At 44.3% G+C, this 13,561-nt stretch overlaps 1 protein-coding gene across 1 annotated transcript in view; it reads left to right on the top strand.

Annotated features, from left to right (window-relative positions):
• EMILIN2 (elastin microfibril interfacer 2) overlaps positions 1-12,767 on the top strand; it is a 36,783-nt gene extending 24,016 nt beyond the window's left edge. The window contains exons 6-8 of the mRNA XM_041477653.1: positions 328-366; positions 5,632-5,769; positions 6,348-12,767. Of these exons, the coding sequence (XP_041333587.1) occupies positions 328-366; positions 5,632-5,769; positions 6,348-6,685 (515 nt within the window). The 3' untranslated portion in view covers positions 6,686-12,767. The remainder of the gene's footprint in view (positions 1-327; positions 367-5,631; positions 5,770-6,347) is intronic.
• The last annotated feature ends 794 nt before the right edge of the window (positions 12,768-13,561 follow it).

Raw genomic sequence — 13,561 nt, 5'->3', positions numbered from 1 at the left:
AGGATGCACAAAGCGTGAGGTCAACAGAGATGATGTAAAATCCCTGGTAACTACAGCAGTCTTTGCCACTAGGGAAACTTAATTTCTTTTTTTCTTTCCATTATGCTTGCAGTGGATTTAGTGCATCGGAGTAATAACTTGGGTTCTCTTTGCCATGACCACCCCAGTTTAACAATAATTGAGCATTTCATAGGAGACACTATTTAATAGCTGTTTTGGTAGGTTGCTCTTCAGTAACCAGGGATGCTTTCTAGAGCGCTGCAGTGATATTTGGTCATAATGTGCTCTGCTGTGTACTGAATCACACATATTACTTTTCCTTTGTAGGATATCCAAAGTCATCTCATTCTACCACAGATTCACAAGGTAAGGCAATTGTTTCCTAGAAATGTTTCATATGGGTTCTTAACATTTATTTCAGTCCCTGGGAGGTCATGACTGAGAGAAAAAAATGTGTTAATTTTTAGTACTTAAGTTTAGCATTGAGGAAAATCTGATTGATTTTTGCTAGACCTAAGCATTAAAACATAACCTGTATCTTTTGAAAACATGGAGGTGGGGAGAGGAGTTAGGTTTTGAAAAGTCATTTTGGGTTCCTGCTAATTACTTCACTGTGTGTTTTTTTTAAATACAGATAGTTGTATTTTCTAGCTAATGCCAGTATGCACCTTTCTGTATGCCTTCTAAATGACAAAATAATATTTATGATGATTTTATTATTTCTTTAATAAAACATGAATAAGGCCAAGACTAAGATTTTGAATAACTGCTGGCATCTTACTCTAGTGCATGAGGTTGTTCTCCTCTTGGGAGAGTTTCTCTTGGGCTTTGTTACAGTCACCAGGGCTCAAGTTCTGACTTCAGTGAAAGTAGAAGTGCTGCCACTGATAACCACTGATTAAAATGATTCAAAATTCACTTTTCTTGGTTTGCTGGGCTGCTTTTTTAAAAAATTGTTAATATCACAATTCATTTAAGAATTTTTATGATGAACAGGTATAAAATTTATGTGGGACATGCTGGTTGGCCTAGATAAATATGTTGATTGGGTGCTGTCAGCAGTGCAGTCTCATACTCAAGATATTATCAAACCCTGGGGAATGGTATCCTTGATCAAAGTATTTCCACATCCTCTTAAAAAAAAGTTATTTCATCTAAATTTGTTTGAGGAAATATGGGCAATAGATGGAAGTAAAACATTAGGGCTTTATGGAATTCAAAAACCTACTGCCCCAGGACTTAGCTTGATGGCCATAACAAAATTATGAATACACTTCATGCAGAATAGTCTGGGGACTGACAAAAAAAGAATTGTAAAGAGTTCATGCTCTCATTTTGATATTTATACCTGCTAATTAAAATTCCATCATAGCCTTAAAGCAGTCTTTTTGCATTTGAGGATTGTGGTGGTAAGAACAGGCAGCGATAGATGAGGTTTCTGGAAAAGGATAAGAAGTAAAGAAACATTCATTTATCTTGATGCCAGGAAAACCAATACAGATGTCTAGATTTCTGTGATAAATGGATTTCCTGGGGGTTTCTTCCCATTGCAATTTATAGAGAGCAGTATTTTAATAGGTTTATGCTAAAACTGTGTGGAACAGTAGGTGGATGTTAGAAGTGTTGAAAAGGCAGGGCAAGGCAAGAGTGTGCCCATCTGCTGCTTGGTGGAACGTGTTGGTGGAACAGTTACCACCCTGGCATCCAGAGGGAGGTGGGCTTGACCAAGGAGTTCATTTTCCTGATCCATGCCACTGAATACCTATCTAAATACAAAATATTCCTGCTGGTCTGTCCTTAAAATTTCCACAGTGTGCCTTGCAGACCTCAATGGCAGACAGTCAGAAAACAGAGAGATAAGGGTGGTACCAAAAGCTGTTTTGTGGAGTCGGAGCATTTACATCCACTGTCCCTAATCTGGACTGGTTGGATTGATGGGCTGAGGACAATTGGTTGAGGTTCAACATGACCTCAAGTACCTGACAAGTACCAGGTCCTGCACTTTGGCCACAATAACCTGCTGCAGTGCTACAGGCTGGGGGCAGAGTCACTGGAAAGCTGCCCAGAGGAAAAGGACCTGGGGGTGCTGGTCAGCAGTGGCTGAACATGAGCCAGGGTGTGCCCAGGGGGCCAAGAAGGCCAATGGCATCCTGGCCTCTATCACAAATAGCGTGGCCAGCAGGACTAGGGAAGTAATTCTTTCCCAGTATTTGGCGCTGGGGAGGCCACACCTCAAGTGCTGTGTCCAGTTCTGGGCCCCTCAATCCAGGAAGGACATTGAGGTGCTGGAATGTGTCCAGAGAAGGGCAGTGAAGATGGTGAAGAGTCTGGAGCACAAGTCCTGTGAGGAACAGCTGAGGGGGCTGGGGGTGTTTATCCTGGAGAAAAGGAGGCTCAGGGGCGGCCTTAGCGCTCTCTAGAACCATCTGAAAGGAGCGTGTAGCAGCTGGGGCCGGCCTCTTCTCCCCGGCAACAAGCAACAGGAGCAGAGAACACAGCCTCAAGCTGCGCCAGGGGAGGATTAGATTGGACATTAGGAAGAGTTTCTTCACAGAAAGGGTGGTTAGACACTGGAATAGACTGCCCAGGGAGGTGGTGGAGTCACCGTCCCTGGAGGTGTTTAAGGAATGGCAGGATGTGGCACTCGGCACCGTGGTTGACATGGTGATGTTCAGTCATAGGTTGGACTCGATGGTCTCAGAGGTCTTTCCCAGTCCAGCTGAGTCTGTGTTTCTAATTGTCAGTGTCTGATGAAGAGAGAGCATTCTGGGACAGAATTCAGCTGTTAACAGTGCTGGGCAAATTAACAGCTGGGGAAGGGAATATTTTTGGCTTATTGGAGGAGAAATTTACTGTGTAAAAGAGGCATCAAGGAATCCTTACTTTAATTAGCTCTGGACAACCATTTGTGATGTCTTTGGCAGTCTTCACCCAGTACTTTTTGTAGTACTTAAATTCAAATCTGAAAGATGACCAGACCTTCTTGTACTATAATTCCTAATATAAGAAGCTTGTACTATTAAAATGGCCTTCTGAGTACTCTCTTTCATTTCTGTTTCTGAATAGCTTCTGTTACATAAAAGCACTGCTCAGGAAGAAGTTGAGGGCTCCAATGCTCCAATTCTGTCTTCTGGGATTAAAGTAGCCCACTTTCATGCTTTTCTTGAATGCTGAGGCATGGTTTGCATCTTTTCAAACTACCAGAGCATTTCTTGATTTTTATTTTTTTGATTCCTTAGCTATGTATAAGGAACAGTAGGTGAGTGCTGGAGCAATATTCTCTTGCTGCAGTGTGAAAGGATGGAATTGTAAGAGCAGACTGGTACTGACTGTTACGGACAGACTGAGCAGGAAAGTATGTGTGTCTTCATAACACACCGGGATATCATCCACATCAGAATCACTGTGACTTAGCAGAGCAGCTTCATTGAGCACTGGCTCGTGGAAATCAGTGTGGTGCTGTGCTGCATGGCCAAGCCATAGGCAGGAGGAATGTTCCTGAAAATGAGATGTTAAGGTCAGATTGGAGAGTTGAAAAAAAGAAAAATAGGCAGGGAAGTGATAAATTGTATTTTTGTCCCATTTGCTCTAACTGAAATTACACACTTTGCCCTCATTTAGATTTAGGAGTATTGACCATTTGTGAGAGGAAATCTGACAAATCCTCTTCACTCCTGCTGTATCCAAGGGAATCATAAGTGCCTACAGACAGATGATAGACATACTCTCTGTCCTGTGTCAGTTCTTGAAGAATCCTCATTCCAGTTGCTGAGCAGTTGTCTGCAGCACCATCACATTGTTATTTTTTCTCCTTTCATCTTGATGGAAAATGCCTGTGCTGTGTGCTGTTTTGTTTTTCTTAATGATCTTTTTTTTTCCTTTTCTTTCCTTCTGGCCCTTGGGCTCTGTGGGAGGCATGAACTCTGCTTGGAACCAGGAGCACAACTAGCAGATGGGTGGAAGTAGATGTAACCTAACAAGGGCCACCCATGCATCTTCTGGGGTTTTTTGACTCCCCAGAATGCATTACAGTAGCATAGATTGCCAAGAACAGACTTACCTGTTCCTGCTTATCTGTATGTGTAATATCCCAAGTGAAACCTTCTTGAATGCATCTGAAGTCAAAAGAGCTTTTTCCTCCCCCGAAAGAGGCAGTAAAACTATGGTTGAAACTTTTGTGAAAGATTTTGTTTGCCTGGCAGTTTCTTCATCAGAGCTGTGCCTCTGGTTCACAGCTTTAAAATGCTTTAATTTTTTTTTTCTGATGTTTATACTTCCATAATATTGACTGCTTAAGTGAATGTAAGTGTCCAAGCCTGGACCTTCCTTCAAGAAGCTGAACTTTGATCTTTGCATGAAGAGAAGTGCTTGTAAGAGGGGATGTGTAGGAGAAGGTGGTGCTTTTTGAAAAAGCACTGAGGTGTTGGTAGGAATTGTGAAAACTTCAAACAGGCACCACTCCATCTAGAAGGTGGGAAGAGGGGAGGAGAGCACAGACACTCTGCACCTTTACTATGTGTCCTTATATCACCACCTGAACTGATCTACAGGATATTTAGACAGGTTTAAGATTTCTCCTTGAGTAGATACATATGGTGTGCTAAACTCAGCTGCAGATCTGAAGCAATTTCATCAGCTTAGCAACAAATAGTTACTTCTAATAACTATTCTAGCAATTAGTGAAGTAAAATCTTGAAGGAAGCTGTGGAGAGCGAGGGCAGGAGTCACTCCTTTATTCAGATGACACCAACCCAAACAGGACTGTTGCTGCTCCAAAGCTGGCAGTGTTTCTGGGCAGGCAACATGTGGTTTGCTCCATTTTGCTGTGCTACTGCAAGGGAAAGAAACCTTTTGAGTGAGCCAACAATTTGAGGTGTGTTTTCAGTTAATTTTAGTCTCAGGGTAAGCTGAGAGTAGCTTTCTGTGTAAGTAGCATTGTGTTAAGGTGGTGGAGCTTTACAGAAGCTGTTTGAGTAACTAGGCTTCCTGCAATTAATTTTGGTCCTTTCAAATAACCTTATCTTAGCTTGCAGGAGCACCTGCAGGCACACTGGCAGGTAGGACTAATGAAAAAGGGCTTCTGTCTATCTTCTGAGCTTGAGACAAAATGCTGAATAAGAAGATTTCCAAAGATATGTGAGGCAGCTGCTTACCAGTCCCCGAGGGAAATCAATGTAGTTATCTGCCAGCTCTGAAGTTGTAGGCATGTCTTCTTCCCCTTTGCCTTTTCCTCCCCACCCCCCAGGCTGAGTTATTCAGAAAAACACTGGCTAGCAGAACATTTGTATATCCACATTTTAGAGGAAGTTATGTGACTTTTTAAACTTCAATTTTAAAGCAATATCATCTGAATTAGATTGGATTTTAGGAAAAGTGTTTTTACCCAGAGGATGGTCAGGCACTGCAATGGGCTCCCCAGGGGGAACTTTATGGTGCTCAGTAAATTTTAAGGTGAGACACCTGGAGCCTGGGCTAGCAGTATATATTCTGCTAATTCTGGCATCCTGCAATTGGCAGGATTAGTCCCAGTGGAGTATGTGCAGGAATAGGCAGAGGATTATAAAGCATCATAGGGACAAGGCTGTGTTATCATCCTGATGTGATTCTGACTCATGTTGTTACCCATTTCAGGACCTGCCACTGCTGCTGTGCCCTCTCTGGTGTCATTTTCTGCTGGGCTCACACAGAAGCCTTTCTCCAGTGATGTCGGCGTGGTTCACTTCAACAAAGTGCTTGTGAATGACGGGGACTATTATAACCCCAACACAGGTAAAGCCAAGGAATGCACCCACAGCCCTGCTGGACAGGCAGGAGCACGGGTTACCAGTGTTCCCTGTTAACCTCAGGCCTTGCTGGTACATTGAACAAACCAAGCCAGGCCATCTAAACCAGACACATGGAGGTAAAAGCTTCCTGTGGGTGTGGGCAGGCACACGCTTTCATGACTGGTTTTCCACGACTGCCCAGTACTGCTGAGGCACAGCTCACCTCTACATCTGCCCTGTCAGCACAGCTGGGTGCTCCTCAGCCCACCTGAGCCCAGGCAGCAGAGGTGAGGTTCCTTACTCATCCACTTCACTGTGGTGAGGAGAGGAGAGGAGAGGGAGAGGGAGAGGGAGTTCTCATGTTGCCTTGCCAAGGACCCTTACTGGGGGCTGCCTCCTTCTCAAGCACAGAGTGCTGGGTGTGCCTTCATGACTCCGATCAGTCGTTCACCTGCCCTGGCTGACCTTGTTGCCTGTGCAGAGCAGTGTGGTGTGACCCACGTGGCTTTATGCTTGTCATTGTGCTTAGGGCAGTCAGGTGTCCCCGTTTTGAGTGACTGAGAGGCTGTCTCTCTCCTGCAGGCATTTTCACATCGCCGTTTGAAGGGCGCTACCTGATCACCGCCGTGCTGGCCCCGGAGAGGGACGAGTACGTGGAAGCGGTGCTGTCCGTCTCTAACGCCAGCGTGGCTCAGCTCCACACTGCTGGCTACAGAAGGGAACTGCTGGAGTATCACAAACCCTACTCGGGGAAACAGACCTGTGGTGGTCCTGGGACGTTCCACCTTGTTCTTCACCTCAAAGCAGGAGACGAAGTAAACGTCGTTGTAACGGGAGGCAAACTGGCCTACACAGACTCTGACGAAATGTACTCCACGTTTAGTGGAGTTCTCCTTTATCCTTCCATTTCTCATGTTTAGGTTTACCTTGAACAGGGGAGAAGGGTAAGATATTCAGAAGAAATTAAGTGTAATAAAATTCAAAGCTTTAATATATTCAGTTTATATATTTGATTTCAGTGATGGGTTTATAGTCTATAAGGAAACATTTTCCTTGTCCCTTGTTTCCAGAGGTAGCTACAAAAGACACATTTCTGTAGCTAAATGAACTCTTTCCCAAGCCCTTTATCTGTACAAGCAGAACAACTGTTTAAACAACAACTATGTTCTCAATAGATACTTCTGCACTGTGCTCCTGCTATTCCCTAGTCAATTGCCTTTGCAATCTTTTCCCTAGTTTTTCAAATTGTCCCTAGTGTATCAAAGTTTACATCTTTGCTCAAGTTTACAGTTGTGGCCAGCTATTTTCATGTTTTCAGTAAAGCAGAGCCAAGAAAGTGAAATTGTAGTGGATACGGTTGATGACTTTTTATTCCTTGTATTATTTAGTAATGTGCGTTGGCATAATCAGTTTGTTCAGTGCAGTTTCAAACCGTGGTGGTGCAAAGCAAAATGATATTCACCTGCATCAGTTTTCTTTTTTGCCTTTAAGGGTCAAACACTGTGCTAGGAGAAAGGTGTGTGACTCAGTTATGTAGAAGCAGCAGCACAGGGAGAAACTTGCCTCAGCTTTCCACTGGGAAGATGTGAACGCAAGGTGCAGTTGGTACTACTGAAAGATTTAGAACAGTTTTTGTCTATTTATGGAGTAAAAAAGATGATTGGTTATTCATTATGCTCCTGAGATTAAAGCTTGCTGCTGGAAATTAATAAAACAGGTCAGAAAAATCAGAATCAATTTTGCTTAGCTAGAAGAGCGGTGATTTTGAAAAGTTAAAAAAAATTTACAGGGCTTGTTTCTGGCAGTCCAGCAGTATTTGCATTAGAAGGGAAGTTTTTGTCTTTGTCTTTGGTGCATTGTAAAGACAAATCAGAGAAAAAATGGTTGATAAAGGAAAATAACGTTATTAGTCAATATTGCCAAATGCACAAACCAACCCTCTGCCAGAGTGGTTGTGACGGCCTCCTGCATCGGTGCTTTTGAGTGAGGTTTGTTTCAACACTCAGCATCTGTTTATATGGATAAAGCAGCTTTCTTAGCTTAAACAGATAAACACAGCTGAGGCAGCAGGATTTTATTTTGCACACTAGCCACTTCTCAGTGGAAGTATTAAAAATGATGCTTTGGCTCTTAGGAGTTAACATTTTGATCACTTCTGTGGCTGAAAAGAAATCCAACCATGTTTAACTGAGAGCAGAACTGTATATTCATTTTTCACGTGTACATATATTTGTCACTTGTACATTCTTTATATCAACTGACCTTTTAGTACTCTGTTCATGCCACATAGAGCTGTATTTATCATAGTGATTTGTGTATTGTATTTTCCTTATTACAAATGCAGAACAGCTGTTTGTAGCCTCAGACCAAACAAGTTTTTTAGGTGAGGGAAGAACTCCCTGAGCTGTAAAGCAGTATATTGTATTTAGCTGAAGCTCTTCCCATCTGAGGAGGTCAGATGAAGACTTGTACTTTTGTTACTTAGTTTTGGAACACATACTCCCTAATAACTATGTTTCCAGGCAATGAGTTGGGGCCTTCCCACAACAAACTATCACATCCTGGAAGCTGAACTGCTTTAAGAAATGCAGGGAAAAAAAAAACCAACAACTTTCTGTCCACAGAGGACCTCTGAGTCAGTCCTAGTGCAGCTAGGGTTGCACTGGGGCAGCTGTGAGCACAGGAAGGAAACGGTGAGTGGAGTTTTAAAGCACCTGATTTGGGAAGATCTCTTGACACCTGATTTCCAGAAATGACGGTGTCAGAGATAAGCAGAAGCTGGGGCTGGCTGTGTTCCTAGGAGGAAGGCTGTTTCTGACAGAGCAGCTGGTGGTCAGTAGCCAAAGATGTAAGTGACCTCGCACTTGCGCTGATGGAAGGAGCCGCCTCCGTCTCGTTTCCCTGCCTGTGTTTCTGGACCTGTGCATTACCACGCAGTCAGCAACCGCACGCTTGTTCAAGGGGGGCTTAGCTTTCTTTTGTCCTTTCTGTCCCGTGCCTTCCTAGGGCTCAGAATGGTAGGGACAGACAGGAAGGGTTGTTTTCTGTGTTGTTAAAAGCCAAGTGTCTAATACGCTTTTTCTTCGTTTTAAAAACATAATTTCTTGTTACGTACAAAAGCCAGAGAAGCACTTTTCCTTTCAGGATATTTTTCACTCTCCTCGAGAAAGCTGTGTTCTCTAAGAAGCTGGCTCCAGACTATGTATGACTCAAGATTATTGTTGCCTGTTCTAAAAATGACTCATGGAAACAAACAAAATGAGCTGAGTGCTTAGGGAGACCTAGCTGGCAAACACAACGTTATTGTTCCACCTCCCTCCAAGTGAGAAATTTTTAAGAATCAGCAGTGCAAGTTTAGTGGTAAGAGTTGCAAATCAATTATTTAATTATTATCAATAATTTAATTATTACCTAACTGCTCCAGGGGATTCCTAAATCCAATCCACAAATCCTCACAAGCCCAGTTCTGCTAATGGGACAGGGCCATCTTCCACCAGTTTCCCTTTAGACCCAGGATTTGCTGCCGCCTGTGCTGGGACAGTTTAAGCACTCAAAATGCAGCGTAACTGATACCTGTACACTGCTGTAGGGCATTCCCTAAACTGTGTCACAGTAGGGTGCAATTCTTATTTTGAGGACTCCTTTAGACTTTTGGGGGGCAGCTTCCCATTCGTCTCTAGCTGTGTTGGTGGGTAAAGTTATGACCTTTTACAAGGAACCTCTATCTAAGATTCCCACCTTTGCTGAGAGGGATTTGACCCTTAATTTGCACTTCCTTGGTAATTGATGTAATCAGGGTAGGTGGTTTGGTTCCTCCTAATGAGGTTACTTTCTTGGAGCTTACACGGTGGAATATTCACCCACCTGGGAAAACCACAGGGATGCAGCCCATCAATAGGGAAAGGGAGAATGAAACCTGAGTTTGTCTCTGCTCCAGTCAGTGCTTCGATTAAATATTAATAATGCAAGAGCGGGAAGAGACTCAGGCACAAATGCATTCATAGCCGTGACAAGGGCTGGCTCCACACAGAGCAGCCCAGCTTCAAGGAAGGAGGCAAGAACTCTGCTCCAGAACACCTGAGCTTGCTGACAGAGCATTTACATCTTCGGTGAGAATCAGCAGCAGCATACAGAAAGACCTGCACTGAAAGAGCATTTCTCACTGTGGGTTTATGATTTGACTGCCACATCCAGGAGAATCCACAAGCTCCAATAGGAAGCATCAGTTAACTGAGAAAGCCTTAAAAAAAATCCAGTAGGTGGGAGCTCTAAGACAGAACTGGTGCCTGTTTCACAGATCACAGAGCTACCCTTTAGACCTGCTTTGTAGGTAGTTTAGTAATGCAGTACATGAGAATTGCAAGACTCTTGACAATACAGTATCTGTTGGGCCAAGTGCTCTAATTTAACATCAAAATAGGAAGAAACTCAGAAGGAAGAAACTCACCTTCTTCCAGCTGAAGCTGTACAGGCAGATGTGTGTCTGACAGTACCTCAGCTAGGCACGAGGCCCTGTGGTTCCTCAGGGACTGCAAATATCCAAACCTGATGAGTCTCCAGGGCAGCATCACTTGTGAGACAGGTGAGTTCCCAGAGGCAGGGCTTTAGCAGCCAGAACATCTGAAGCCAAGCCAGCATGCTGACAGCCAGAGAGACTTGCCTCTGGCCAAACATGGCAAGTGTATCCTAAAACCCCAATGTGACATATAAATCAGTCATATCCCCAGGAAAGACTGCAGCAAAGCAGGAATGCCAACTTTCACTGTAAAAAGTGTAAAAAAATTCTACCTCATTATTTTAATCTGCTATTAAGACCTCTAGAGACAGTGAAGACATTTTTCTACTGTCCACTTGGAGAACACTCAAAGCTATGAGGACTTTCTGTGGTATTGTATCACATTTTCTTTCAGTGTACACCAGGCTAGTTGCACCAACCTTGTGCAGTGTCACTGAGACTCTAGTTGGTCTGGTGAAACCAATTGGCTCAAAAAGAAAAATTAAAAATAGTCAAGCAAGCTGTAGGTGGAAAGCATAAGAAAGCAATTTGAAACAACATGCCCATCACCAACCCGTGCAGCTTTAAAATGTGCTCTGAATGCAAGGTAAAGAGTTCCCCAACTACAGTCAGGAGATTCAAATCAGGACTGAACTCTTTCCTGAGAATACAGCATGCATTTGGAAGTGATTGTTTGCTGATTAGCTAAGTCCTTGTAGTACAGCCCAGTAGTGGTTATGGGTCTCTTTCACTAAAATTAGAAATGCATTTACGGTCTCAGCTTGGAGATGGGAGGAATATGCACTCCACGAGACCTGCTAGCAGGTACAGGTCAGCTGCTGGTTGCTTCTGGATAATGGCACAGAGTTCAAATCATCCAGCTACCAGGAATACCTGGGGGCAGTCTCCTGTCATCACAAGTCAGTCTTGTGCTCCAGCCAATATAACCTTTTTGCAATGTACCCTGCAGACTTGGGTGCAGAACAGCAGCTCTGCCAATTTTTTCTATATGGGAGACTTCAAACACCTTGTAACATGTTACTGCATAAGCAGGTTTTGGCATTTATTTCGCTGTCTTGATTGTGAAAAAAGGAACATTACTAACATTTTTCAGCAAAAAGAAGAGTGCATTTCAAAGTATGCTTTAGGTGTGCATGTCTATACATATATTCATGCATATATAAAAATTATCTGAAAGGGGAAGAGAAATATCCAGGAACATGAAGAAACTGTGTGACAGAAAACAACTGCAGATATGTCCAAATAAAGCCTACCTCTTGTGCAATGCCTTGATGCTCTTTGGCTTTCCAGGGAATACAGCAGCACTGTTAAGCCAAAATTTTTGTTCTCTTCTCCACCGCCTTTAGAACTGCAGTTTCTGGCTTCTCAGTCAAGCTTGCATGTAAATTTAAAATGATTATTCTGTGTCAAGCACTGTGTTACATAGACTTTGCAGTACATAGAAGTTCTGCCAACACAGCTCTTGTCCATCTTAGTTGCTCAGTCACTGCCCTATTCTGACAAAGATGGTAGTTCAGTTTCAAGGGACCTACAGCAATCACCTACTCCAAGTGCCTGACCAGTTCAGTGCTGGACAAAAGCTAAAGCACGTTGGTCAAAGGCATTGTCCTTTGTCTTTAATGCCTCTTAAACACTGACAGGCTTGGGGATCCTGAGATGTCCCCTCCACTCCTCCAGCATGGCAGGGACAGAGCCCACAGGGCCAGGATCTGGCATCTGCAGGGCTGAGCCTGCCACTGCTGCAGCGAGTCTGTGCCTGCCTCACAAGCAGATGGAGCAAGGGCTGTCCATGCCCGGGAGTGCTGAGCAGCTGCACAGAGCACTTCTGGGCTGCACTCCCCTCCATCCATCCTGCTGGAATGGAGTGTTTCCCAGAGAATGAGAGCGTGGGCAGCCAGCCATTCCCATGGCCCTGGCAGGACCCCTTCTCTGTGGTGTATCAAAGCAGCTTGAAGTTCAAGAGCATGGGGAATCCAGGGTGGCTTCCAGGGAAAAGGAAGCATCCAGGGCCATGTGGGAAGTGCACTTGGCTGCCTTAGACACAAGAGATTCCATAAAACTCTAGTTTGGGGATCTTTGGGGGTTGTTAGTTGTTTGGAATTTGTTTGCTTTTTTGTTCATTTCTACAAATCACTGACCTTTGCATTTGTCCTGGTTCTGGCTTGGACAGGGTTAAGTTTTGCAGCAGTGGTGAGCACCTGGATATGAAATGTATGCTCTGCTGTTCCTATTGCTGTTGTTACTGTTCCTTATCCACTGCTGTTTCTAGTAAATTGTTCTTATCTCAACTTGTGATCTGTAGCTCTGTGTGTCTCCAGCTGTCATTTCCAGCCCTCCACAGGGGAAGAGAGGGAGCTGGAGGAGGGCTGAGAAAGCTCAGTGGTCTGGGGTATTTCAGTGGGAATACAAAATTGGGGAATATCATTCCTAAACCATGACAACAGTGCAGAGCAGAGCTGCTCAGCACTCATATCCATCTAGGATAGGATGGATAGGATCCAGCTCTCTGGAAGGCATTGTCCCTTGAGAGTGAACAGCATCTCCCCGTTTGACATTGTCAGCAAACTTGCAAATGGAGCATTTGGCTTCTGTATCCAGACCACTGATAAATATATTGAACTGGCCCTGGAACTGAGCCTTGAGGAGCACTGCTGGTCAGCAGCAGTCCCTTTCACAACCCTTCCAGCCCCACCCTTCAGCCAGTTCTAGGCTCATGCTGTTGCTTGTGATCACTAGAGCATGTACACAGGAAGTATCATCAGAAGTGGGAAATGTAAGATTAGAGGCCAGCAAGGTAGGAAGGCAAATTAAAAAGAGAGGGCAGGGAAAGGTTGGTTTAAAGACCAGGAAGAACACGAGGTGCACCAGCACTTGAGTGGGACAGAAACACCAGTGGGGGTTTGATTAAGGCAAGGGAAAGGAGGAAAAGCAGCAAGGGACTGCTTAGGAAACACATTGCACAGGAGCGGCCACCCCTGCCAGGCAGAAGACCCTGACAAACCCTTGCTGTGCCCAACAGTGAAAGCTCTGAGCGCACACAGCACAGGAACATCTGCCCAGACAACCCTGGAGCTGGCTCTGTGCTCAGCTCACCCCTGCAGGAGAGCTCAGCTGGCAGCAAGTGGGAGCATACACACACTTCACTTCCCACCACAACAGTGCAGGGCTGCAGGTCCTCAGTGCAACAACTGCATGACACAACTCCAGGCACGGTGTTCTGCACAGAGAAGTGCCTGCTCCTGGAAACAGTGATTCTGTTCTTTACACATCGAAGCCAGCT

This window comes from Pyrgilauda ruficollis, unplaced genomic scaffold (assembly GCF_017590135.1).
Source record: "Pyrgilauda ruficollis isolate IOZ18807 unplaced genomic scaffold, ASM1759013v1 scaffold41, whole genome shotgun sequence".
NCBI lineage: Eukaryota > Metazoa > Chordata > Aves > Passeriformes > Passeridae > Pyrgilauda > Pyrgilauda ruficollis.
The sequence above is the reverse complement of the archived record's forward strand: the minus strand, read 5'-3'. Positions and strand labels throughout refer to the sequence as shown.